Here is a 27,890-nt window from a genome sequence, read left to right on the forward strand (position 1 = left end):
TACTTAATTTCGATTTTGAAAATTCAACGTGAGAATTTTCCAGAAAGTGCTACTGCGGTCATGATTTGCAAAATCAGTTTTATATACTTAATTTTTACATAATAAAATTTAAAATAAATAGGTTTTTAATGTACAATTAAAATCCTAAAGCATCTTTGGATGTATTGAGTATGGTTTAGCTTTACGGTAAATAATTGAAAGTTTAATTCAAAAGTAGTATCACAAATGAGTAATTTTATTATGTATGAAATTTTAACGACGTGTTTATTTTTCATATTTGAAGTAAGCAATTCTAATTCACAGATAATAAGCTATTAGATTGTAATAAATATATTGAAGAATTCGTATTACTATTTATTCGTGTAGGATGTACAGGTGTTCACTATTGGGTTGTGTAGAATTTAATCAAATTCATTATTCAACACACATTTTAATTATATTTTTCATACATAATTCACTCTTGGATGAGTTGGATTTAGTTGGATTAAGATATTGAAAAAAATTTCTTATGTTTTTGTTAAAAATTGTATTTTTCAAGTATTTATCTAATTTAAAAAAATATAATTCTCAATAAATCAAATCATAATAAAATTTTCAATTTAAGACATTCAAAAGTATATTACAACCGGTCCATAAAATAAATATGGTCCATAAAATAAATTTACGAATGAGTGTCAAAGTTAAAAATAAGTCAGCTAAATTTTGTTCATTTTTTTTAATCAAAATTTTATAACCAGACGTATAACAGGTTAATGAATTTGTGGGTTGATCCACTTAAAAAATATTAATTTATTTTTCATATTTATCACATTAAAATTAAATACATTAACTCAACTCATTATTTTATAATATTTTTAATAGTAACAAAATCAAAATATTCATTTATTTTATCAAACATTTGTAACATCCCAAAAATACACTATAAAACCATATAGAGAATCATTACATATTAACAATACTACAAATCAGTTCAACATCCGTCTAACATACAAGTAAGGACGACCGTCTTTACATAACAACAAAGAATGTAAAAACTAACACTAGCTTGAGACCGAACAGTGTATCAAATAATACTAATACCGAACGGTCTTACAAAAGGTACAGCTAACACCAGACCGAACGCTCTCAAGGTTCGGCCTTCACTTCTGCTGCGTCTTTCAATACTTCTTCCAGTAGCTCTTCTCCTTTTGCTCACATCCACACGGATGATCATTGCAACATGACAACGACAAGACGCACAACAAAGACAAAAATGATAAACAGGGTAAGCTTATGTAATTTAATATTTATCCAATCACATCATACAATATTCATAACAAAACCAACAATGACCACATCATAATTCTTACATCAAGGCATGCAAATAACGACCACATGACTCTAACTGTCCGGACTGTATGAATCCTGTGTAGCTACGACGTTCGTGCACCCGGATGATGTAGTAATTGGGATACCCTCAACAACTGTCACCCGATGTTAGTCCGTTCCATCCAAATTAACCATAAGGACTAGGACCTCCTGCCATTCCCACACGTGACTTACTCCTCTCTACATGAGAACGAGTAATCATGGAACATCAGGATGAACGCCAACTAAGCTTTGCCCACATTCATACTTTACCAATCAATAACCACTTTCTGAGATATTCCTCCCTGGAATACTCTTTCATAATCAAACTATTTCATTCACATCACATTTCAAATTCTCTCTTACTTTATCATCCATATATTCAAAGGAAATAATACCATACGTTCTTATCATAGCCCAAGTACGACTGGTATAACAAGACCGAGCGTTACTCACCTATTTCAATAAACAGACTCCTAAGAGTTCAAACCGTACGCCACGAAGCCTAGGCCGAGTACTAAGACTCTAGGCCGAACACCTTTTAAAGACCAACACTAACTTATACTAAGTAATAATACTGATGAGAAACTATGAATTAACGAATGCTATCTAGTTTGAATAAATACTCTGATTTTAAGCACAGTAATACTATATTATAGAAAACAAGACCCAACGCTTGGTTTAAGACCGAGCCTTGTAGAAACCAAACACTATTGAACGAGCGTTGGTCCAAGACCAAATGCTTATCAGGAACGAGCGCTACTGAGACTGAACGCTTGATCCAAGACCGATCACTAATAAACTCACATAAAGTTGTTTAGAAAGTCTAAAGAAGGACTACACTTAAGTCGGACACTCATTATACATATCTATTATTATAACCCGAACTCCACTAATGAAATTCCTTGTAGAAGAAGAACTTAATGTAGACGGACGCTTAAAGAGTAACAAAATGGTTAATATGAACTCTAGGTCAAAGTTTAACTAATACTATATAGTATTACAGGAAGACTCTTATACTCTATCCTCAAAACATGAGAACTAAGGTAAGACCATGTACTCCCAAGAAAACCGAACGCTCGCTAATGACGCTCGACCATGCTAATCACCTTTGCTCAAAATACTACGGTTCAAATATTAAACTTTATCCCAACTCAGTTCACAGCTTATATCATATGTTCATCCACACATCCAAACCAGCAGTACAATCATATTTCATACTCCTCGAATAATCACACGTATCATGCAAGCATATAAACATTCCACACAACAAGCTAAATTAAATTATATAAGCTTCCCTTACCTCGACACGTAACCGAATGCTCAAACGAAGCAAAATAGAGCTTTCCTCTACCAAAGAACTAACGTTCGACGGCCACGTTTTTAAGAATACTGAACTATAGAGAAAACCAGAAACATTCAGAATACTACCACCCACTCGGGCGACCAGAACTAGAGAGTTGCATGCGAGTCTAACCGAATGTGCTAAAAGAAAAAGAACTCACCAGCTCAGAATCACAAACTGATCAGTTTAACTAGAAGCTTTTGACGCCGGGAGTGCTCCAGCGGTGCCTGAGAGGTGATCGGAAGAAGAAATGGTAAGGTTTTCTTAGAGAGAATGAGGAGATTTTAGAGAAAAGAAGGAGAAAATGATTTCAGCAAGGTGGGGAAGAAGAAAGACATGCAGAGAAATGACACGAACGGTCACTCCCATGCAGCCACCTGTTCTCCATTAACTTCACTCACTTCTTGGCACCTGAATCCCACTACTTGGGGTTTTGGGTGCGATTTAATGGGGTCTAACATTATTTATTATAAATATAATATTAAAAATTAAAGTGTAACTTACCTAATTTAATAAACAAATAAATTAATTTAATAACCTACATAAAAAATTATAAAAATTTGGTAAAAAAACTAATAAATAATTATTGTTCTTTAACCACACTTAAATCCATTTAATTTATGAGTCAAGTAAGACGAATCTAATTTAACTCATATTTAAAAAAACTAAAATATTTCTAATTCAAACTTATGATAAACGAGAATAATTCACGGATTAAATCCTTCTTAACATCTCAAGTCAACAAATAGATAATTTATACTAAACATATCACTCAATTATTAAAAATAAGTTAATTTAGATTTAATCGTTAAAAATAAGTTAATTTAGATGGGTGGAATTTGAACCGATCATAATTAAACTCATATTTATTTAATTGGATTTGATTGATTTCAAACCAAATGAACATTACATTACCAACCAATTATGCATAACAATAAATTGTATCAATATTGAATAAAAATGATTTAGTTTTTAGAAACTAAAAAAACAAATGAGTTATTATATTTTTATTACAATAAAATTACTCATTAAGATTGCACAAACATATTTAATTTAATTTAAATCACAATATAAAACTATTTTTTAATTATTAACAACTTCCATAAAAAGATTAAAGGGCAGATTAAAATATATGAAGTCAAAAGGATCAAATGTATTAATTAATAAAAATAAAAGGAAACCAATATATGAAATGTACCTTTAAAAGATAGAACAATATTATAATGTTTAACTGAGAGAACGAGGTTAGCACAATTGTCAAGTTATATATTCCAATTTAATATAAGATAAACTAAAACAAGGGAACCAAAAATATTTTTGGCATTTAGCTTGTTAACAAGAAAATTTATCTTAAAAATGTTGGGATAATATCGAACTAATAGAAAATTTATCTTAATATAACATTCAATCCAAAAATTTTAAGAAAATAAATTTGTTATTTTAGACTTTTTTTTTATCCACCTTTATACCCAACATACACTTTCTAACACATAAGAAGTTGCATTCTTGTACCATAATGCAAACCCCATAATAAAAATGTCCATGCCATTGCCATCATGCACCAAAATGTCTCCCTTTTAGTTTTAAATTTCTACAAGAAAGTTGTTAATTATTTAGGGAAATTGAAACTAGGGTTCTTTCCGTTAAACTTTAGAAAAGCAAGAAAAACATAGTTACCCCTTTTACGAGCATGCTGATAAAGAAATTTTAATCTTTGACAGTGTTGGTCTTTTTGAAATACGAAACTGTAGTTTGTGTCATTGTGTGATGATGTTCTTGGTAGCTCGTGACAACACGAATCTGACAACACTCATAGGATGATTTCATCCTCCTACGTATCATGTCAATCCTAAAATAATAATACAAAAACTTCATGCCCATGCCATCTTCAACACTGCAAAATTGACCATGCAAATTCAAATTATCTGTATAACACTCACAAAACCTAATTATGACATTATCAAAGACAAAGCTAACTCATGATGATGAGGGACACCACCACTCTCAAAGTTCAACTTAGCAAAATCATTGTCTTCTGATCCTGTTAAGTCTTCGCTGACAAGAGACACATTTTCTTCTTCTACTTCTTCTTTTTCTTCTCTGTCAAAAGATTAAAATAAAACATGCAATTTGTTGAGTACATGAGGCTATGATTAAGGTAAGGAAATAAATTGGTGCACAAGCAAAATGAAATAATGAAGGTTTCTTTTTACTTTTCTTTTGGTTCCCTTTTTTACCAGTCAAAGCCATGGCTCCCCTTTACCATAATTGGAATCTCAAATGCTTCTACTTAGAATAAATAACATGATTTCTTCGTCGGTCATGGCTCCTGCAATGCATGGCACCTTTCGTGTTCTTAGAGCCAATCTTATTGTTGCTTCCATTCCAAAATAGCAGTCATTTAATACCATTCTTTGAATTTGTGCACCATATGTTCTTGTTGCTGTATTTAAGACCAATTATTGTATTCAAAGTATTATCTCTATTAGACTTTAGATATTCTTCACAGAAAGAAAATCATGATTTATCTATCAATCAATTATAATATGCAGGTAAATTTAGAAGTGTCAAAATGGTCATAATTCGTGGGTCAATTTGTTCTATCATGGGTTTGAGTCGGATTGAGTTTAAAAAATTGTATTTTTTTTTTATGCAGACCAGATTTAAACCCGGTTCATTTAAACCCGGCTCATGCGGGTTGAACCCGTGGTGGGCCGGGTTGGCCCACCAACCCACCTACTTTATTTTATTTTATTAAAATTTAATTTTAATTTTATAAAAAAATATTTATTATTTTGTTTTTGTTTGAAAAAATTATTTAAGTTCCTTATTTTCAAAATTAATTAAACATCCCGGTTGAGAGTAAAATTTGAGAGTGATTTGAATTATAGAAAGTTTGTAAAAAAAATTATAATTAAGTAAGCCAGTGAGCCAACCTCTTTATCCACCAACCCGTAGTGGATCGGACCGGCTTCGAATTTTTCTGGCTCGCTGATAAATGAGCCGGGTTGGGTTGACTCACTAAGTGATCAATCCATGATGGATCAGGTCGGATTGGGCTGGATGACCCGTTTTGACAGCTTTAGGTAAATTAATCCTTTTATATGAATACTATTTATCTATTATAAAATTCATAAGTAAAATATCTATATAATATATCTGTGTGTGGAGAAATTTGATAAGAACAGTTTTAAATAGATTTCTTGAGACATGGATGGTTATTGTCCTTAAGAATGAATTTATCTATAATGCAATGGCCAACAAACAGAATCGGCCACACACAAACTCAGTCGCACAAGCTCAGCTACATGAGTTCGACCATTCAAACTTGGTCACAGAAGCTTGTCGACATGAGTTCTGCCAAAACGAAGAGAGACATCGAGAATTTTGCAATATAAATCTATTTATAATATATTTGTAAATAACACATATAAATATGTTATTTATTTACGAACTTTTTTTTGTTATGGATAAATCATAATTATCTATAAATTTTAACTATTATCTACGAATTTTGATAATAAGTAATTGTTTTTTTAGTGAATTTTATCATTAAAAATCTTTTTTAAAGATAAAAGAAATTTCAAACTCCAAAATAAATAATAAATCAAATGTAATAATCAAACCTTATTTAAACGAATTTAAAGTTGAAATAATATTTTTTTTTATTTTGTCTAAAAAATATATAAGTAACATTTACTTTACTTTTTTTAGTGTCATATGTCATTAGATATTTTATTCATAATTTTAAGGAAACTATTTATAACTTATGCTATTACTTTTCAAAAAATCTTTAATAATAATTTTACGAAAAATATTCTTTGATACACTTAAATTTTGTATACTCATTTGACATTAATCTTAACACTTTTATAACCATTTTATCTTTATACTTTGTATTAAATGATGTAAAAGTATGTTATAATATTGTTAGTCTAGTTTTACTCATCAGTTAATTACATGTAGAAAATTGTATGTGGATAACTTCGATATTTCCACTACTATATATCCTAAGATGTTATGTTAAGAATAGAATAGAATCATAATGATATATACTAAATTCTAAATGATAGGAGTATTTTCAATGAGTTCCTTCAATGAAAGGGTATTATTCTATGGTGACTTACCTTGAAATTGGAGAAAAAAAAAATATACCTTGAGAGTTAAATTGAGTTATTATTTTTTATAAGAGCACCTTCATGTGAAAATTTGTAGATACGTTTGTGTTTCATTCTAAGGGCATGGGAAAGAATGACATGTCTCTGCCATGTTCATCAATTCCCATTTTCCAATAGAGATTACAGAAATTCATGTTTAGATCCTAGTGAAATAATATATATACTAAGTGTTATAAAAACCATGGCTTCACATTCAACTAAAATGAAAAAGCCAAAAGCTTGTAATCTACAAAAGTAGATTTTTCATCAAATTTGTGTCAAGTTTTGCTTGTCTTAAAGCCAAGGGGGCCATTCACCAAGGAAGTAAAACAAATATAAAAATGGCCACAACCAAAAGCCATGAAAGTTTCCACTTTTGTAAAGTGAGTAAAGACAACATCATTCTTTGTAAGAAAAAGATTCATGTGCTAGTTATTAACACTTTCATGGCTTATATTTGTCAAACCCCCCACCACTTTGACCAAATTATATCTTTCTACTGTTCAATCTCAAAATAATTATAAGTATATATGTACACAGAAATTGCTCTTGTGACTTACATGTGCTAGAATGAGACTAAATAGCATGATCAAAGAACTGTGAAATGCAAGAGCCAAAATTAACTTAGTGTTCTTTGCAAAAGATTTTCTCAGAACCTAAGATCTAGTGTAGCATTTGATCATGCTTCTAATATGCTGCAGCATCTTTTGGAATTTTGTTGTTTGCAGTCTGATATGGCATTGTGATCACAGCTAATTGTTCTTTGTTTAATGCTTAAAATCCTATTTCTCCAGTACTTTTGGTTGGTTAGTGGATTCCACCCCACTTATTGAAATTTACACTGATAGATTACTATATGGAGCCAAAAGGTACATCAGAGAATATTAATTAAAATGAAAGTAACTTAGTATTGCAGATGAAGTAAAAATATGAACAAAATTACCTGACAAAATGAATAGTCAAATTTGAATATAGAAAACTAAACCTTTTTTTATAAGATCATTGTTCAATTTCTTCCTTTTTTAACCTATTATATACATGATGAGTTTCTGCATAATTGTGATCACATCACAGAAGATAAAAGAATAACAATCTAGTGATGATTTATTTGATAAACTGACTTAGATAGATATGCAATGATATTATTCAAGTTCAAAGCTCTCTCTCACACACATTCATGCAGTGAAAAAATATGGATACATGAGCCATAATAAGTGATCAGAGTAACATCATCTAAGCTCCAACAAAAATAGCAAAAGCTCTCTCTCTCTCTCTCTCTCTCTGGTCCATAGTTGTTTCCCAAGTAAAAAGCATCAAAACACACTCTGCAACATATTTATTTGCGTTTAGGCACCAACCCCTATGCTATGCTATGCACATTCATTGACTCACACCTCTCTTTGACAATCCTCATTTTCAGAGCTCACACTTCAAGGTTCCTCACACCATACACACACTCTCAGCAAAAAGGGCCACCCTCCTTCAAAACCACAACTTTACTTCCTTTCCCTTCTTCTTCTAACCTTTATTTTTTCTTTCTGAGTGTTTCTAGTGACACCCTTTTGCAATCTCATCCAAAAGAAGCTGATTTTGTTTCTTACTTTACCGGGTTTTGAGCCAATTATAAGCTTTTCATGCACCGTCTGCACCTAAGTGAGAGCATGAGGTTGATCAATCTACCACCTTGTTTCTCATTCCTACTGTTGATTTTGTTCTTCTCCATATTCTCTTCCTCTGCTGCTGAAGGGTATGCAGAATCTCAAAGCCTTACAAATGAACCTTTGTCAAATCTCAGTTACCTTAATGATAAAGGAGGTTCCAGACAGAATAATGGTGAAGCTGTTCTTGGTGATGAGAAAAGGATAATCTACACTGGTCCTAATCCTCTGCATAACAGATAAGTGCAGATTTTTAGTTCTAAAGGGTCTTCTCTCTGTAATTTGTATATATACATATATAATTTTTTCTCTCCTTCTTTTCTTACTTGTTTTCTTGTTCTTTCTGCCATTTCTTTTCTTGTGAGAGTCTGTCACTTATTTTTCATAGACCAGTTTCTTCTGGTGTACTGACAATAACAATGTGTAAGAATGTTATGTTACCACTCAGTATCAAAGAAAAAAAAAATTGGCTAATTGGTTTTTAATTCCATAATTCTTTTGGACTGAAGTTTAATTTCTGTGTACAGAAAATGGGAAGGATTTTTCATTTTTGTGTTGTTAACTGGTCATTTTGATGGTAAACTTTAAGCAATTATGGTAAAAACAAGTTAAATAAATTTATCACAAATGACAATTCATAGTTAACTGAAAATGGAAATATGTGTAAGTTGGTGTATTATTTTTTTTACTCTTAGTTGCATTAATGAAAATGAAATGAATAGGAGATGGAATGTTTGCATCATGGATATCTGGGTTGCATTAATGGAACTGTTTTGTTTAATGCTTATGTCAACTGTTAGAAAATAATCACATTGACACTTTTTTATTAATTTATTAAGATTAATTTTGAACCAAGTCTTGTTAAGTTGATGAAGCTACAGAATTTTACAAAGATTTATAATTGTAATTCAAACTTTTTCTTTATTGAATTAAAGTTTAATACTGGATATTAATTAGTTGTATCATCGTCTCCCAGATATAAAAATTTTTGTTCATTTTTGTTGGCAATAACTGACAAGTACATTTTATAGAGACTGAAATAAAAAAAACATTAAACAACATTAAAATTATATTTAATTTATTTATTTTTATGGTAACTGTAAAATTCATTTTTTTATTTTTATTAATATATTAGGATAAGTTACTAAATAAGTTTTACATCTGTTTTCGAAAGTTCTAAGAAATATATTTATTCAAACAAATAGAATTAAAAAAAATTTAAAAATGCCACAGAAATTTTTTTAGTTTAGTTTTTATCTTCAAATCAATCCAAACTGAACAACATAAATTTTTTTTATGTTTAGTTTGAATATACTTAAACATAAATAAATCAAGACAAATCACAACATTTCTAAGAAATTTTGTTTAGTCCAAGAAAATAAATATTAAATGATATTTCACACAATAATTAAAATAAAATTAAAAATATTTTTAATATTATATTTTAAATTAAAAATTTGATTTAAAATTAGATAAATTCAAATATATATCCTTCAATATTAGTATTGTAGTGTGCAATGTTTAGTTATTTTTATTAATTCATTACAACAAATAACAAAAAGAGCTTTTATATTTTCTTGAATTACAAAAAAAAATTGTTCAATTCCATAGACGGGAGTTGAACCCGGATTTTGACCGAGAAATTAGCCAAATGTGCTACTACGGATTAATAAAGTATAACGTTGATATTATTTTATTTGATTTAGCTTTCGTTTACTAAAGGACATGTAAATTGTTTATAAAATAAATACAAAATCAACATATCTATAATGTTTATAAAATAAATACTTAGATTATTTTATAAATTAAATATTGCCGACAGATAAAGAGAAAAAAATATTAAAAACATTATTATATTATTATGTTATATTAAAAATGATATTATTAATGTAAATTTTTAATTAAAAAGATCGATTTAAAATTATAATTAATATATATATATATATATATATATATATATATATATATATATATATATATAATCTGTTAAGATTAATTCTAAACATATATAATTTAACACACTTGGAAACTCTTTCGAAATTTATGAAAATTTCATACCAACTTAGATAATGTTATAATTTAATATATTAACATTAACACACATATATTATATATATAAATCTAAAAACATTAAAAATATTATTTAAAACAACAAAACAATTTTAAAAACAAAAATAATTAATCACTATAATAAATAATTTATAGAGTAAAAATTATTAATTTCTAAAATATATTAGGAATAAAAATTATAATTAATAATTAATTAGACTCTAAATTCATCAATAATAATAACTACCAAGATTTTAACTATAAATTTATTTTATTATTTTACTAATATTTTACAACAATCAATAAAATGTGTTTTTATATTTCCATGAGAATAGTAGAAAATATATTTTTTGACAAAAGGATTTTACTTTGAAAAAAGAAGTTTCACAATCAGGAACTCAACCGGATTTCAAACTGAAATTAAAAGAGAAATATATTATTTATAATTTATAAAATAAATACAAAATCAACATTACTTTACGTATCTAAAAGTTAAGAAATTTTTAATATTAATAGCAGGTAATATAGGTACTTAAAGTTTTATAATTTTATATAATTTAATTGTATTTTATTGAATATACACACCTTCTCAAACATTTTTATATATTATATAAATTACTGCTAAAATCATATTATATTATTCTTAACTTTAAAATATTACTTGGTGTTATTTTAATAAAAAAAATATGAATAATTTATTTGAAACTTTTTATTCAAAATAAAATATTAATTCAAATAAAATATTTTTATATTTAACTTAATTCACACATAAAATTTAGAGTTCTCATACTAAGATACTTAGATTTTATCTTATATCTCAAATTAAATATTCCTACTTTTAGATAACAAATAAGAGATAAAATCTAAAAGACATGGTTATCTTTAAACATCATTTCTAAACTATAAAGTTATAATAAGATTATATTAATATCCATTTTTAATTGAAAAGATCGATTTAAAATTACAGAAAAATTACATACAATTTGTAGTTTTTATTTATAATATATATACATATGGTTATTGAAGTTTTTATTTATAAATTTATTGTATCATGTTAAAATTTATCATTTTCAAGGTTTCCACCAATCATAAAGATAATTTATTCGTGAATTGTATAACTATATATAAAACAGATTTCTTTTTTATCTTTTTATTTCTTTTTCAAATTTATCTTTTAAATGATTTTTTAATTAAAATAATCATTTTATTATTATTACAGTTCTTTTAAATTTAACTATTTTTTTAATTTGATGTTTTTAAACTTAATTATTCTTTTAATTATAAAACTACCTATAAAATAAATAAAAATTATTTACAATAAAATTATAAATATTAATTATATTTAATTTCATAATTATATATATATATATATATATATATATATATATATATATATATATACTTATATATAAGATATATATAAAGAGATTTTTTTTATCCACATTTATCTTTGAAATGATTCTCTTAAAATTAAAATCATTATTTTATCACTTTTATAGTTTATTAAGTTTAACTTTTTTTAGTTTGACTTTAAACTTAATTATTTTTAATTATAAAACTATATATAGAATAAATAAAAATTATTTATAAATAAAATTTTAAAATTTATTTATAACTGACATAATAGTAATAATTTTATTATTTTTTATTTCCATAAAAAAAGGAAAAAAGTTACCACACATTGTAATTTATTTGTGAATATATATAAAGTAATTATAATCGTGTTAAAAATATTGGTTATTCTTATCTCTGAAAATGTTTCTACTCCACTCATACACATTCTTTTCACTTAAAGATGTGTGTGGTTTATAAAATAAACACAAAGCAAATAATAATAAACAAATCATAAATGCAAGTAGTTGAAACTAAAATTATTATAGTTGAAGATACTCAGACTTTATCTTATTTTATATTATAAATGTTTCTAAAAACACATATTGCAAAGTCAATATACTTAAAATTAAATCTTGTTTAGATAAGTTATTATTAACACATCCAATCAGTTAATAAATAAGAGATAAGATTTATCAATTTTTTTTATTTATAATATCTTCTCCAAACTGTTATGATATAATAACACATAATTTCTTAGAAGATAATTCTTGTTATCTCTAGGATTATTTTTAAGAATTTATAAATTTTATTTTATGATAAGATAGGGTTATAAAAAACTATATATATTCACCTCACCTCCAATTTTCTTGTATATTGAAATTTGAATCATAGGTGAACCCTTTACAAATTCTTCATTGGAGATCAGATAATTTCTCATATTGGTATCTCAGTTCATAAAGTTTGGAGCTTTATCCTCGTTTTCTTCTCAGTCATAGACATTTTATTCTGGGTAAGAACAATCTAATAATTTTTACTATTTCAAGTGGCCCAATTTGTTTTTCATCCAATGTTTGAAAGCTAATTCAGTTATCTGTACTGTTCATCGTTTAATTTATTTGGTCTTCATTGTTAATCCTTTGAATTTTCGTTTGTTTTGTGTGAAGCAAAACTGGGTCCTTTAAAAACTGTAAAATATATTTAAAATTCAATTTTTTTTATTTTTTATTTTCTATCATACAAAATTAATATATTTCAAAATTGAAAATGTTTTTTTTTTATTTAAGTGACAAGATGGTTGTTTATGCAACTTTCCTTGATGTATATTTGATTGAAAAACAAATAAAAATTTCTTAATTTTAATTTTGAAAAGTACTGAAATTACAGTATGATTTTTTTATTGCATGACCTGAAATTCGGTGCCAATGCATGATTTTTGTGGACATATATTCAAGAGTGTAGACAGACTCGTATTAAGGGTGAAAGGGTAATAACCCCACTATATTTATTTCCTCATATGACCTGTGACAACATAGGAATGTCTTATGTCATAGGTAAGAGGAACTTGACCAAACATGCATTAGCAATATTTTTTGGTCATCAAATTCTTTTAGTTTTGTTAATTGTTTGAATTTTAATAACTCCATGACCAAAGTTAGTTTTACAAAAGGTACTTGCTTGCTTTCTTGGGTGTTGATATTGTTGTCAAAAATTAACTTCTGTGAAGACTATTTTACTCTTATAAAGATTATGAAATGATAGTAAAATGGTGTTTAATAACTTTTTCTTTGTCATTGTGATGCTTTGGTATATTCTATGATATGTTCAAGGGAGAGAACATGAAGATAAATTATAGGCTTGGTGTGCATTATTTAAGATTGTTATTAAGAAATCATAAGAAGACAACAATAGGGTCAGAATAAAAAGCAAAGATCGTGAATTAAGTTGCTTAGAATTAACATTAACTTGCTTGAAATTTATGAAATGCAGCATTAATAAGGCCAAGCCAACACAGAAAGAGACAGAAGAGCAGAAAAACTCCACCAAAAGCGATTCACGTAATTCAGGTAGACCTTTGAACTTTGAAGATTACTTTGAGAGATGACAACAAAGTTCCTCAAATATATATAACTCAAATCCCTTCATTTCAGGAACAGCAATCCCTACTCTACATCTGTTTCCCAGACTCTAACAAAACACAAACACATACACACAACCTTGTGTCATTTCCTTATAAGTCTCTTAAGGTTTTGTGTTGTGTGCGAAACATGACGGAAATATCTTTTTCTAACGAGTCATGCTACATGAGTGCATGTAGTTTTGGCCAAGAGATGTGGTTCTACAGTGAACCAACTAGTCCTAGCAGGCTCAGACTGAGATCACCCTTTGATTCTCAAACAGACTCCACAACACCAACGGAAACAGAATATGAGGATTCAGACTTCACTGGGGATGAGTTTGAATTTGAAACCAGTCGTAGATTCAATGGTAGTGTCACTGACTTGGACTCTGAGATAAACCAGAAGGATGAGAAGAACCCTTTTGGTGATTCATTGCAGACTATGGCATTTGCTGATGAGCTTTTCTGTGATGGTAAAGTCTTGCCACAGATGCCACCTCTCAAACTTCCTCCCAGGCTCGAAAAATTTGAAGTTGGAAGCATTTACAGATCAAAACTGGCGTCTTCAAGGTCCTCGAGATCGGTGTTTAGACTTCGGCTTTCACGGCATAGTTTTCGGAACGATGACTCCGATCCCTTCACGGTGGCTTTGGAGAAGGTCAGAGGAGAAAAGAGAAGGAAATCAAACGTAAGACATGTTTTCAGGAAGAGTAGGTCACTTTCTTCATTCAGGAGTTTCAGACACAAGTTTAAGAAAAGTGTGAGAGTAACAAAGTCAAGTCAACCTGAGTCACATTGTAGTGACACAGCTGAAGTAGTTCGTGAGCTTGAGAAAAGGCCATTGAAGGAAGTATCAGGACGAACGAATGTGCTATCTGAGTCCAAAGGGTTGGTGTTTGCTAGAAAGATGAGACTAGTGGCATCAATTTCAAAACTTGGTATAGCAACGAAGAAAGATGAGGGGAAAAGAGGTGGGTTTTGGAGAAGGAATAAGAAGAGGGAAAGCATAAAGAAGTTTTTGTTTCGGCTTCGTGACTTAGGAAAAGCCAATGCTCAAAGCAAGTTAGAAGATAAAATGGAAGCACAGGAGTGACATCAACAGAATCAAAGCAATGTGATAGAGATCCAAGAACAGGTGAGCTGACAAAAACGAGATCGGTATGCCACAGGCCAAAGATTTTTCCCTGCTTGGGTTATGAGGACAAAAAGTGAAGTGATTCAATCATACAACGTCTCAGTAGAATATAGAAGTTAGCTGAAATGAATTATGAAAATTAAAGTTTATAATTCGTTCTTTTTGTGTAATAGCTTTGTTGTTGGATTTTGTCTATACTTTACCATTTTATACATTTTATACTGTCTTGTAAACCCTATGGGAGCAATGCTATTCAGAAATTGGTTATGTATATCTATTTTTTTCTGGAGTTTTTCCCAAGTGAATTTGCATATATAACAATCTGTACACTCCCTTTGTAGCCCTTTTTCTTCTTATATCCAAAAGAGAAACCAGTTTGCGTATAGAGAGAGTGAACTTTTAAGGCATGTTGTTATCTGATTTCAGCGCTTACTAACTTGAGAAAAGCAAATAGGTTTTAATTTAATCTTCTATATGTTGAGGAATGAATATTCTACAGCAGTAGTGCATAAATGAGTAATTTACATTGATTGAAATCACAGGCTAAAGTTGACCATGAAAAAAATGTATTAATAAAAAGGGGGGGAAGTGAATATAGGATAGTCTCAAACAGTCATTTGACTGAATGAGAATCCTATATCCCATTTTCTCTAATGCAGAAGAACCTGCCCTGCCAATGCCCGAGAAGAATTCTAGTCTTGCCATAATGCTATGTGGAAGATTAATCTGATTAATCCAAGGTTTCAGAAGGCCAAATGCTTTTCCAAAGAGAAATCTCAGCCTCGCTCTTAAGCTTTCTGATTCCCCCATAAAAGCCATCTGCTTCATTTCCTTCTTCTCTATGATCTTTTCTACTGATAGTTGTCTTCCTCCACCGCGAGTCAGGAGTGTATTGATTGAACTCTAGCACCACCATGTCTGCAACCAACACATAATGCAGTGTCAAATAAACCATATTTGAATCCTAAGAAAAGAAATGTAAACATGTAAAGCCTTATGTCATGACTGAAAAAATTGACATGTTCAGTTTTCATTTTGGCCCAACTTATATTTTTTCAATATTCGTGGAGAAAAGCTTTTGATGGTATGTATGACTGTGTGGTCCACAGCATCAAATAGTCCACTCCAAAACCCCATAACAAAAACAGACAGGAACATGTGTAAAAACTGTCATCATGCTTGCACAAAATGATGAAAGAATATGACAACAGAGTTTATCAGAAAAAAGTTTTCTGACAGAAAGATAACAGCTAAAAGCAATGCGTAATCATGGCCAGGAAGCAATGTGTATACACAGTTCATTTATACATACGGAGGCACAGATTAGTGTTTTGCATTATTATCTCCTGTTGATAGTGTTATATATGGTTAAGGGAATGCTAAATGAAACATCAAATTGGGTAGCTAAGTAGAAGTTGTGGATTATTCTGGTCGTATCAGATAATGGAAGCAAACTTTTGAAGCTTATAGTGACCGTGGTATCCCCACATTACGTAAAAGGAAAACAGAACCTACAAGAGAAACTAATTTAATTTTGTTTATTTTAACGTAGTTGGCCATGAATGTATCCACTGAGACATAAGTTATCAACGTGTTGGTGGAATTATGACATGAGGACCATGATATGTCTAGGGGACCAATCATATACCATAGCTGGTGGTCCAAATTTTGATATATTATCAGGAAAGGAACCTAGCCCAAATTGTGGTATGCTCTGCCAGAGTGATCTTTACATTCAAGTCATTCTTTTCACCATTTGATCTCCACAATGAAAAACATAATGATGGTAAATAACAAAACTTCAAAACATTTAATCCATAAACCAAAATACTTCAACCTTCACTCAATTCCTTTTTCTTCAAAACTCTGCAGGGGTTGTTGTTTCCTTTTTTCCATGTTTAAACATTATTTAGTTGAATCCAAAACAACACAATTCATCTAAATTCTAGAGCCATCCTTTCAATCAATCACTAAATCATATCCTCCTTATTTTGATCCACTGCTCAATTTTACTCAGAAAATAGTTCAACTTGAACTGAGGAACAGAACATTGATTAAATGAATGATAAAAGGTAAAATCTACAGCCACGAAATTATAACTAATGATGAAACACATTAAATTAAAAGGAAAATTCATCAACTCACCACTACTATGACAGCGGCAGTAATTTTCGTTCCCATTGCATAACTCCAAGTGGCCTACAACACCATACCACCAACCTGCCATAAAGATGCATTTCATCACGCAACTATTCAAAGAAAGGGTAATTAATTGTAAACTATGATCCATAAATAAAATTAAGTAATTAGTTTTATATCAAAGATTTAAAATTGTATTCCCCATAAAATTGTATTCATCCAAGTTTTGATTTTTCTGTCCATGGTCATTCTTGTTTAATGTTTGCTTAACAATCTAAAGACTATCTATGATAACAATAGAAGTAGAAGAACAAGTTGAGTAAAGGAGCAAACCATAAGGAAATTCCTTGTTCCTTCTCCATTGAATCTCTACGTGATCGCCAGGATGCAAATCATGCAGACAATCGGAGATATGAAGATCATGGGGAGGAGTATCAACAGGTGGTGCTCTTAGCCTTTCCCATGGAATGCCATGCTCTACTGCAACTGCCCTTCTTCCATGTGGTGGATACCTGTAATCAATAATTAATAAATAATTAGGCCACTAGATCTATCCTCTTATACTTCCTTTTTTCAATAATCCTTTATTTTCCTTGTGGAAACTCTTCAAAACTCGCGGAAAATTTTTCTTTCGATGGCTGATGATGGGAACAAACATAGAACCACCAAGAATCATGTCCAATTACCTGGCTTGGAAGGTGTCAGTTTGAGGATCATAGCTAAGTTCAGCATCATAGCAAGATAACATAAATCCTACATGGCCATTCTGCAGGCAAAAAGGGAAAAATGTAACTAACTTAAGAAAAAACAATAACTTTCTATTCCAGTTAACATAAAAAAGCAAACTTGATTTAATATTGAGGGTGGCATGATAGAATACAAGTTTTGGATAGGAAAAGGTGCAAAGGGTTAATTCACAATTGTAGATACCTCACGGTTATAGACCTGAGCAGGAAACCAGAAGTCGCCAGTCTCAAGAGCAAGATACCATCTCATGAGTGAATCAGGAGGCAAGTAAGTTGACTGCTTGCAGGTATTATTTGTATCCACCTTGGTTCTCATCCATGAAAAAGGCCAATGAAGGGACACAAGCCTCATCAAGCTCCTCTGCCTGGCATATCTAAGAGTTTCAGCATTCCCTTTAGAAGCAACATGCCATTTCCACTCCCTATAAGCAGCTTCACCAATAACTCTACCCCATTTCTGTTTCATGTGCCTCTCCCAGAGGTGATCACTCACACACCTCTCCCTCAAGGAGCGGCAAACACTAGCCATTTGACAAAGTGGAGCTGGAGGGAGCTTTTCAAGAATGCATTCTAACACCAGGTCTGGCAAGTCCAACACTGATATGTTTTGGGAGTCTTCAACACTCTCCACCTTGGAAGTAAGAGCCTTCTTCACTAGAGACATTGTTGTGGGAATTGGACAAGGAAAACAAAGCAAAAAGTGGTTCCTAAACAACTTAGAGATGGACTTCACTAACAAGTCTTTGTAAAAAAAAGGGGAGATCAACCTGACCTCACCAGCCCATGATGGGAGTGGTTTGAGAGAGAGGAGAGGCTTTAAAAACAGAAAGAAGGAGATGCAGGTGAGAAAGTAAAGTAGCATTAGCACGTAAGATGTCTTTCACAGGTCAAGTTCGAGTTTGGCATATACGATAACACAACCTTAATGCCAATTGTGCAACATCAATGGCTATCAAAAGGAAAACCAGAATGGCCTCACTACTTGACACAGATTAATGGCACACCCTCCCTTCCTTGTTGGAAAGAAACACAAGAAGCAAATTGGAACCTTCAAAAGAAAACACCTTTTAAAGATGGGGGGTTTTATTGGTTCAATTAAAGCCCACCAAAACCCAATGGTGGGCCTCCTAGGCCGAAGTTAGATCAGAATAAATTAGGTAGACAACCACACGAATGAACCATGGAAATAAACCCACAGTGGCTTAATACTAACTCTCTCTCTTATTGGCTTCCAATAAAGAGAGAGAACAGCACAACAACACAACCGTGTAGTCAACCTAAACAGCTGTCATTCAATGAAGAATCTGTATACAGTAGTCCTCAGAAGATGGGAACATCAACACAGCAAGAAACGGAGGTGGGGGCACCAAGATCTGATAGCAGTTTTATAAAGCCTAGAAATGGAATTGAAAATGAAAAAAAGATGGAAGATGAGTCTATGCAACAAGAACCAAATATATTTATATATATACGTATAAATATATGATATGTATATCTGAAGAATCTCTAAATCTTATTGGTAAGTGAATAAATCTTCTGGGAATATAATTGGCGAGCAGCTAGAATAAAATAGATCTAGCTAGTTGGAACTTATGCAGAAAGAGGCCCACAGAGCAGCCTCAAGATCCACAAAAACAACGGAAGCAAGGTAAAGGACAATCTCTGGGGTGGTGGGGAAGATTATGGACAGACAGATACAGAAGAAGAGGATTAAAAAGAGACTCTGGTGAAGAGGATAATGAAGGTGAAGGGTGGTAGGGCCTCCCCTCACTCCACCAAATTCTTCACCTCACCTCAATTATTATCCTCTCTTCTGCAAATGCAATCACACAATTCTCTCTCTCTTTTTCTTCTTCTTCTTCTTCTTGTGTTTGTGGGGCAATATAGAGAACAATTGGTGGACAGTGAAAGGAAAAGGCAGAGTAATTTATGCACAAATAATGAAATGGGAGGCTGAGGTTACGTTAGATTTTTGTGGATGCCAAACACATTTCTACTCTTAAACATAGACATGTCATCACCCATGGCTCTTCCTTTATCATGCAATCATCCACGGATTTCCACAAAAAAATCCATAATTAAAACCATGAATTTTAAACCTTTTTTAATTCCTTCTATCAATAGCACTATTTATTATTATTTTTCTCTGCAAAATCTTGTACAATTTGTTTTCCTTGTTCCAACTTCTACTTGGAGGGAAACGTGTCTGACTACAAAAGGCAACTACGTTGGATAACGTATATAGGACGAGATTCGTTAACGTTAAAGCTGCAGATGAGGGTTTCCATCCTCTGCAACCGCGTCCACCGTAACAAACATCTTCTCCCACACATCTCACACCTTTTCATTACTTCAATTAAAATATTTGTTCCTTGTTTGGATAATTGGACGGTGCGATAAAACCGCCACACTCTAACGTGAATTTGCGTCCTTGCTTTGCTTAATTACTCTTATCATTGTCACTTTTACTTTTTTGAACGCAAGTTAACAAACACACCCCAAGTGTATTTCTACACCACTTTTTTTTTTTAATAATTCAACTTTCTTTTTCCACTCATAAAATTAATTGAATAAACTCATTGCACTAACATTACGTTATTACCAAGTCAAATTTAACTTCAAGTTTCAAATTCAAACTTAAAAAAAAAAGACTGGTTTGAGGTCAGTTCAAGATTAGTGAGTCAATTCAATGCATCACGTGTTTTGAAAAATTTATTATTTGAGAAAACACTTTTTTTTTTCTAAAAAGTAATGAGTAATTGCTAATTTTAAAATAAATAGAAATTGACATATAAATATGTTTCATTGATTATATTATTCTTTCAAGAATCTAATACGAAGACTGAGTTCACTAATGAAATCTATACTTAAAAAATTGAACATGATTTTCTTCTTTAAACATTAATACTACTTTTTACAGATTAGGATAAAGCGTTTTCTTAAAAAATTCTCAATGTTTAATATATGTTTATGATGTCTATAGCTTCTATAGTAACAATAACAATATTTAAAAAAAAAAAAAAAACTTCTAGTCTACACTTTTTTTTGTTTGTTAACCATTGTAAACTATATCACTAAGCTTTAATTATATATAATTTGCAGAAGAAACTAATATTATAGTTATCTTTCAGTGGACTAAGTATTTTTTAAATTTTTTAAGTTTGGTTCATTTTATCTTTTATTTTAATTTAAAAGTAATACGTTAACACTGATTAACACGAGATAACCATTTATATTTTTTTAATCAAATACTTTATTATTGGAATTCTAATTATAAAATAAATTGATTAAATCAATCTGTGTAGGCGTAGGAAGATGAAATCATGAATTAATTATTACTTGTATTGTCTAACTCTGTTTTATTTATTTAATATTGAAAAATATAGGAAGATGATGATGTGTATCTCCCTTCCCTAGGATTTAATATTTAAAATTGAATGATGTTAGAAAGAGAAAATATTGAATTATTGGTGCTCTCACTCTCAAAGTTTGGTGATATTGATATTGATATTGATATTGTGATTGATGTCTTGGGTGGTCCATCACCTCACAATATTCCATAACGCAATTCTTTCTTTTCACAGAGAGAGAAGAATGAATTATTATTGTGCTTCCATGAAGATGAAGATGATAAACTTTCAACTCAACTCAAATTTTATATAAACTTTATGTTTAACTTACTTTAAAATAAAAATATCAACTATATTAATAAAGTATATTCTATAGAAAAATAAATATTTTTTCATCCATTTAATATAAATAAACTTAAATTAATTTTTATTTATTCTTTTATTTTTATTGGAAGTCTAGCATATCTTATTAATTTAAAATATATATAAATAGATATAAATTTTATTTTATAAATCAAAGTTAAACTTAAAATTTATTCATTAACATAATATTAGAATTAAGATACTCGTGGTTTATTGGATTATTAACTACAAACTTTATTTTATAAACTAATTTTACAAAATTGAATTAAACTTAAAATTTATTTTTTAGAAACTTTTTATTTATAAATAATTAAATATTATTGATCAAGATTTAAATCCAATTTACATAAAAGAGTAACTCTAATTTAAAACCTTAAAACAACATATCTATAAATCATTATTTTCTTACGAAATGCTTCACTTTTTTACCTGTAGAACTTAAATTCAGAAAAACCTATATTAATTTATATCTGATATTAATCTCAGCATATAAGAAGGAGAAGAAAAAACATGTGTTCTAAATATTTAGATAAATACACCCCAAATAATGAACATTCACGTATAATATTATTCATGTGTTAGTTTGACACTATAAAATATTGTGATCATGTCATTGGTTTATGATGCATGAGATATGAAAGGTGTAAAGTATTGACATGTATGTATGACATTGGTCCTTCAATAATATGGTTGATATATGGAGCAACCATCATTGTCAAAAAAAAATTTCACAATAACTTCACTTTAATTTAATAACACAAAGTATAATTATTTAGCTATAGAGTAGGCATAGGTATCTAGGCTTAGGTTTAGCCATAGCTATGATTTTAAGCATCACTCACTATACTTTCTTTCTGGTTCATGGTGGAGATCATTAGGGTTTTTCTTATTTTTATTTTTCTAAATATTTTTTTCTTTTTTCTTTCAATATTATGGTTTCTGGAACTTCCCCTGCCAAAATTATACGTTCAAAAGAAATTCATACTTCTACAAATCTTTTAATAATATTTAAATATTATCTATATCATGATGTGATTGATTTATATTGATGTTTATAATTATTATTAATTATAAAGTAATTTTGGATCAATCACATAAATGATATTAAAATGTATTAATACGTAAATAATATTAAAATGTTATAAAATAATGTTCTCAAAATATTGTATATATATATATATATATAATATTTTTTAATGACAACTTTGTTTCTTTTTTGCTGTTAAATATTGACACTTGAAAATCTAAGCTAAGCCACTGAAATTGAACCTTAAAATGGTTTTGTTTTGTTCATCATTAAATTTGTTTTAAGCTGGGTGAACCATTTTTTTTTTCAAATTAAAATGTTCTTATATATCTTTGAAGAAACTATTTGCACATGCAAGTTGTTTGGAAACTATTTTTTAATGTTATCACAATCATGAGATTTTTTTAATGGTCGCTTTTACCAATATTTTTTTACTCAAGAACATGACTTGTTCATATCCAACTTATTTTAATTAAAAGCCTAATCACTAGTAAAACAGAATTTAGAATATAAGACAAGCACTTTTCTTTGGCATATCTTATTCATCACATCGTGATATTAAGACTGACAATTTTTTTAATAAAAAAAGAAGAAGCATACTTAATTTCTTTGACTCTGTGTCAAATAATTCACATCTACTCTGATTCTGAAAATAAATATATACACCTTTCTTATATTTTTAATAAAATGAAACTTATATCCCTTCAATAAATAAATAAATACATACATACATACATACATATATATATATATATATATATATATTAAAAAGTTGAGTAGTTTATATTAAAGTACTCGATTTTTTATTAATTTTCTATTTAAATTTGATTTAATTTTATATTTTAAATAAATAAGAAATGAGAGTGTCACTTAAAAAAAATACAAAAAGTTGTTTTTTTATTAAAATAAAAAATCCATTAAACGGTAAGAAATATGAATATTATTTTACTGATAATATTAAATATATGAGTGTTTATTTTAAAATTAGTGTTATTTGATACAATTTAGGAAAGATAAATTTTATTTTTTCTTTGATAATAAATATAACGTAATAACACAAATAAATAAATAAACAACTGTATTACCAAAATAAAAGGGACATTGCATGCTTTACATAAAAAATCAAATTATCGGGTTGAAAAGAAAGATCAACTAAAGTTTCATCTAGAAATTAAACATCAATACAAATTGATAAATAATTCATACTAATAATGGAACTTGTTTTTCTTTTTCCATAAGCAATAGCTCTATCAAACTTAGTTCTATACATGCTATGATAGACAGTTGATAATTATTAACATCTTTGATAAAAAAAAATTAGGAGATATAGAAATATATTTTTAAAATATAAGAAATATACTAGAGATTTAAAAAGAATCTTTTACTAGAAATTTCAAAAATAAAATAAAAAAATCAATGATTAAGTTATAAAAGCTTAAAGTCAAATGGTAACAGTAACCAAAGACTTCGTATTAATTTATAAATAATGGTACAACAATTTATAAATAAAAAATAATAATAATTTAATTAAAGATAAAAGATAAAAATAATATATTTAATATTTTTTGAAGTTAATATATATAAATCGTATGTATTATTATTAATATATAAAGACTTCAGAGACACTAAATTGTTAATGATTTGTGGAAGATAAAATATCATTCTAGAATATTTTTCTGAGCAATAAATATAAGAAGTTGTTTAATGTAAGTTTCTTTTTGCAAATCGTCCTTAAATGCATGGTTCATATCAAGTAGATAAAAGGATCATGGATGAAAAGTTACCAAAGCTATAAATAAACTAACAAAAGTCATATTTGTTACGAGAATAAAGTCATATACAGACGAATTAAATGTAATGATAACAAAAGACACATAAGAAGAGATACCAGAAAAAAAAACCATTGATGAATATAAGAGAAACACTTTTACATTTATTTAATATATAATATAATAATAAAATGATTATAAAAAATGAATTTTTATATTTTTCAAGAAATGATGAAAAGTAAAAAAGAAATTAAGAAAAAATAATGTTAAATAAATAAAAAAATTGATGTATATCGGAATATATTTTTCAACTACATAAGAAAGCAATACGAAAGAAAGTATAGTTAGTGTGTATGAGTGTGGTGAGGTCAACAATTTAAAAGTGTAGTCTTTTTTTTCTGAGGAATTGAAGAGCAATGGTGGATAAGGGCACCTTAAAAGATTGAGACATTAAAAAAGCAACCTTTTTTCTTGGGTGTGTGAAGTGGGCAACGTGTCTGAAGGAAAGCATGGTTAGAAAATTGCAGGCCCTGCAATGGATGCAGTCACTTAGCACAATAGGGAATGAATTGTACTGGAAAAGTGGTTCCCTTTGGGATGGATGGATAGATGGATAGATAGATAGATACATATGACTTTGGTGGATCTTTCTCAGTGGGTGTTTTGGATTTACTCAAAGGATTAATCTTTTTTGGTTAAGTTATCATTGGAGAGGATGAAGAAAGTGCAAAAGCTTATCCGAATGAACATTACAAAAGCCAAATTCGTGAGTGACGATAATGTCTGAAAAAGTTGTTTTTAACTGTGAAGTAAATGGGAGTGAAGAAATATTTGTTGGATGATTTAAACATAGTATTGTGTTTGGTTAATTAGATTGATATTTGCACTAAGGCAAACAATCTTTTGGTAGTTGTCCCCTAAAGTTTGAACATGTGATCCATCAAAGCCCCACCACTACCCCACATATTTCTCCATATTAAATTATCTCTTTCTTTCTCTATCAATATGAACTATGTATCGACCTATGAACCAGATGCCAAAACATTAATCTTCATTTCTAGATCATTCTTATTTCCACTTTTAGTAGCTCTTTTTTCTTTGGTTTTTTTTTTCTGCAGTTTCCATTTTACTTCTACAAAATATATATTAAATAAATATTATATAATAACCATTTCTGGAAACTCAATTCTGTTGCATTTGCTTGAAAATTGATTAGAACTTTAGGTGATCAAATTCATCCTTTGTCCGTGGAACTTCCTTTGGTGTAATGGAGTCAGATACTCATCACTTGTTGCTTTTGTGGTTAATTTATTTGCTAGAATCTGAGGCAGCTCGTAAATCAGTGTATGACCGGATTTGGCAATTCGTAAATGTGAATTTTTTTCTATTAGATTTTGACTTTTGGTGTCAATTTTTTTCACTAATTCCAAAATTTGATTAACTGTTAATTTTTTTATTTATTGAATTTTGAAGTTGGATTAAGTGTCAATTTTTTTAGTGAATTTTTGTTTATCTTAAAATCTGGATAATTGTTAATTTCTTTTTGTTTATCAGATTTTAAATTCCGATTATGTGATTTTGTATGTTAACCAAATTTTCTAATCCAATGAAGTCTTAGATTTCAGACCCCATATTACACATATATTAATAATTTATTTATTTAATATATATTTTGTAGGGATAAAATGAGAACTGAATCAAGAAGTTGGGGGTGCGGAAGAAAATGAGGTACAAGAATAAATCCCTTTCTTCTTTTCAAATGGGATCAGAACTCTGTTCCAGGCCTCTTTGGTCCAATTTTGGGCTTTTGCTTTATGCACTCTCATAATTACTGTTTTCACCACATTGCTTTTAAAATGATATTTTATATTTTATGGTGTGTTTAAACTAGGGATGGCAAAAAAATCCGCGCTCGCGGATATCCACGGATAAAATCCGTGATGGATAGTTGATATTCGCGGATATTTACTACCCGCGTGTAGCAGATATTTTAATACCCACTTAAAAAGGAGTCGGGTGTGGGTATTATACTATCCGTACCCGCGGATATCCGCTACCCGCAAAAAATAAAAATAAAAATTAAATTTATATTTTATTAAGTTAAATTTAATCAAAATTAACATTAATTTATATTTTATAAAGTTAAATTTAATTAAAATTAAATTTTAATGTATATTTAATTAAATTTTTATTATATTTTATATATTTTTTATAATTTTATTTTAATAATTTATAAAAATATATTTTATTAAATATTTGCGGGTATCCATGGGTATCCGCGGGTTTTAAAATATCCGCGGATATTTTTTAAACGGATATCCATGCGGGTAGCGGGTCGGGTAGTAGATGAATTTTTTTTTTGTCGGATCGTGTTGTGGGTATACATTATTCGTGCCCGATCCGACCTGTTGTCATCCCTAATTTAAACATTCATTTACATATTATTAATTTTGAAAACATTTTGGAAGAAAATTTCTATAAAAAGTTTGGAAGAAATGTATCTCCTCCATCCTTAATCGGGTTTAGAAACGACGTGAGTATAGCGATGGTCTAGGTACAACAAAAAAGATATGGTGACGATAATGACAATGATATGGTCAGAAAAAGAGGATATTTTAGTTATTTTATTGCTCATATGGGGTGCAAGAAATAATCATGGGCTGCAGAATGTAAAAAACAATTTTTGCAAAAGAAATCCGGTAATGGAGGATGTTGGACATGGGTTGGAACTGGGCTTGAGCTTCTACTTCGAAGATCCATAAGGATTATTCATGCACGAGTTTGGTTTTCTTAGCTTGAGTTCATTAATTTCAGCTCACTAAGATTCAAAAAGTAGTGTGATTTAAATGATGGTATCCATATACTTTTAAGGATTAAAATAATAATAAGATCATGAAGTTTACGAGCTAAAATCACAATAGTTAAGTTTATTTTAAAATTTGTATATTTAGATATTAGTGTGATAATATCTTTTACTTTCAAAACTAAAATTGTAGCTTATCCAATGTGTAAAAGGCTAAAATAGTAGTTATTGTTATATATTTTACATTTTATTTTAGTTAAATAATATCAATATAAAGACATGATAATATAGGATAAAATACTGTTTACCAAATCAATAAATTATACTATTAATATGCAATATGTATAAACTACTATTATTTCATTTTGAAATATCGATATATTTAAAAATAAGCTTTTACCAAATTTAGACAACCCACAATTTATTTTTTGAATCTGTACTACATATATGGAGTCCATTCTTTCGGAGTTTCTTTGGTTAAATCATTATATAACTTATTACTTCATTGAATTTAAACAAATCTTTAACCTTCATTAAATTATTTATATTTA

At 29.1% G+C, this 27,890-nt stretch overlaps 2 protein-coding genes across 2 annotated transcripts; one reads left to right on the forward strand and one right to left on the reverse strand.

Annotated features, from left to right (window-relative positions):
- The first annotated feature begins 14,011 nt into the window (after window positions 1-14,011).
- Window positions 14,012-15,100, forward strand: LOC148204639 (uncharacterized). Its single transcript, XM_088094912.1, has one exon. It carries the CDS (start codon window positions 14,156-14,158, stop codon window positions 15,098-15,100), a length of 945 nt encoding a protein of 314 aa, XP_087951038.1. The 5' UTR covers window positions 14,012-14,155.
- A 479-nt stretch (window positions 15,101-15,579) lies between these two features.
- LOC124843411 (F-box protein At2g26850-like) lies at window positions 15,580-20,002 on the reverse strand. Its single transcript, XM_047320150.2, has 5 exons — window positions 18,212-20,002; window positions 17,968-18,047; window positions 17,615-17,793; window positions 17,288-17,362; window positions 15,580-16,060 (listed from the first exon to the last, which is right to left on the reverse strand). Exons 1-5 carry the CDS (start codon window positions 18,887-18,889, stop codon window positions 15,873-15,875), a joined length of 1,200 nt encoding a protein of 399 aa, XP_047176106.1. The 5' UTR covers window positions 18,890-20,002; the 3' UTR covers window positions 15,580-15,872.
- Between the last annotated feature and the right edge of the window lie 7,888 nt (window positions 20,003-27,890).

This window comes from Vigna umbellata, chromosome 1 (assembly GCF_029865625.1).
Source record: "Vigna umbellata cultivar VRB3 chromosome 1, Vumbellata_1.0, whole genome shotgun sequence".
Classification (NCBI taxonomy): Eukaryota; Viridiplantae; Streptophyta; class Magnoliopsida; order Fabales; family Fabaceae; genus Vigna; species Vigna umbellata.

Coding starts and splice junctions, on each gene's coding strand:
- LOC148204639 (XM_088094912.1), top strand. CDS start 14,156: ATGACGGAAATATCTTTTTCTAACGAGTCATGCTACATGAGTGCATGT.
- LOC124843411 (XM_047320150.2), bottom strand. CDS start 18,889: ATGCTACTTTACTTTCTCACCTGCATCTCCTTCTTTCTGTTTTTAAAG. Junction 18,048..18,211: donor CTCAGGTCTATAACCGTGAG/GTATCTACAATT, acceptor TTTTGCCTGCAG/AATGGCCATGTAGGATTTAT. Junction 17,794..17,967: donor ACTGACACCTTCCAAGCCAG/GTAATTGGACAT, acceptor TATTGATTACAG/GTATCCACCACATGGAAGAA.